Source organism: Phalaenopsis equestris, unplaced genomic scaffold (genome assembly GCF_001263595.1).
Source record: "Phalaenopsis equestris unplaced genomic scaffold, ASM126359v1 Scaffold194867, whole genome shotgun sequence".
Classification (NCBI taxonomy): Eukaryota; Viridiplantae; Streptophyta; class Magnoliopsida; order Asparagales; family Orchidaceae; genus Phalaenopsis; species Phalaenopsis equestris.
In genome coordinates this window covers 1-1207 of record NW_018214816.1, presented here as the reverse complement: position 1 = coordinate 1207, position 1207 = coordinate 1, and the positions used below count along the sequence as shown (strand labels likewise).

The 1207-nt window shown below is 44.8% G+C and overlaps 1 protein-coding gene across 1 annotated transcript; it reads right to left on the bottom strand.

The window, feature by feature from the left end:
• Positions 1-21: 21 nt before the first annotated feature.
• Positions 22-1109, bottom strand: LOC110034955. The gene is made up of 3 exons (XM_020739194.1): positions 747-1109; positions 455-652; positions 22-358 (listed from the first exon to the last, which is right to left on the bottom strand). Exons 1-3 carry the CDS (start codon positions 750-752, stop codon positions 119-121), a joined length of 444 nt encoding a protein of 147 aa, XP_020594853.1. The 5' UTR covers positions 753-1109; the 3' UTR covers positions 22-118.
• Positions 1110-1207: the final 98 nt, after the last annotated feature.

Below are 1207 nucleotides of genomic sequence, written 5' to 3'. Positions count from 1 at the left end.
AAAAAGTACGATCAACAAGGCAAACTTCAGGTTTTGCAAGGCAACAAATTTTTTTAAAGGGACATGAATGAAACACGCAAAAGAGCAAATTTTGTGATCCAATTGTTCTTCATCAAGCTCAGCGGATGCAGGCCACGCCCATACAACCCGATAACAGACTCCTCAGCACCTTCTTCCTCTTGCGCTTGGGATAGAGAAGCTCAGGCGGAATCTTGTACAAATCCTCATCCACCGCCATGGGAGCCGTGCGCCTTCTAGGCGTCGCCGCCGTTGCGTTGCAGACCCTTTCTTGCTTCCTCTGTTCCTGCACCTTCTTGCTGCGCTTATTCTCTCCAGCGCCGCTTACTTTTTTCCTCACCTGAAACAAACCATTAAAGAGAAAAAAACCTTGACAAATCCGCTAAATCCGAACATAAACCTAAAGAGAAACCAAAGAGAGCTCCAAAGGTCTGACCTTTCGGCGGCAATGGTCGTCGTAAGGATATGAATACTTCACCGGCATGGCTACCGGAGCTTTGAAGAGCTCCTCCTCGCAGAAGAAACATGGCGGAAACAGAGTATCATGGCCTACACAATCGAAGTAGTGAGAGATGTCCAAATCGTCGTAGTATTCCCAGTTTCCAAAAGCAGGAATTTGCCACCTCATCATCTCCTGCAGCACAAAACGATTCAAATAAAACTATATTAAACTTTCCTATCAAGAACAGAGTAAAAAAGAAGTATAAAAATAAGAACTTGGAGCCAACCTCCATTTGTACTCTGCAGCACGGAGCGAGCAACGAAAGAGGAGAAGTATAAATATAGAAGAAGGGGATGGGAAGATGGGAAGACAGGAAAGAGGTGGAGAGATAGTGGTAGTTAGAAAAAGAGAGGATAATTAAACATAAGGACTGTAATCTGCTGGCTTTTAAGAGGGCTTTTCATTGCTCTGCTCGGTCGTAAGAGGGAAGGGTGTAAATGGCCTTGATGAAGGAATCACCGTTCCCCTGCTTCTTCTTCTCCTGCTCTTGCAGTCATGCTTATCCCGATGAGAGAAGTTATCGCTCTTGTTTGGTTGGGGCTTTCTCCATTGCTGATCACGTGGGAAGGAGCGACGTGGTCACAGTGAAGCTCTGTTCACGGCGTCCGAGAATGTTTAAAAAGTGGATCGTGGTCAAGAAGTGGACTTTGGTTCATTAATCAATTATCTATATATATACATATGTTA

What these genes read in the sequence shown, in the direction of transcription:
- LOC110034955 (XM_020739194.1), bottom strand. An exon ending in ACGACCATTGCCGCCGAAAG is followed by an intron (nt 359 to 454) that starts GTCAGACCTTTG and finishes GGTTTGTTTCAG; the next exon opens with GTGAGGAAAAAAGTAAGCGG.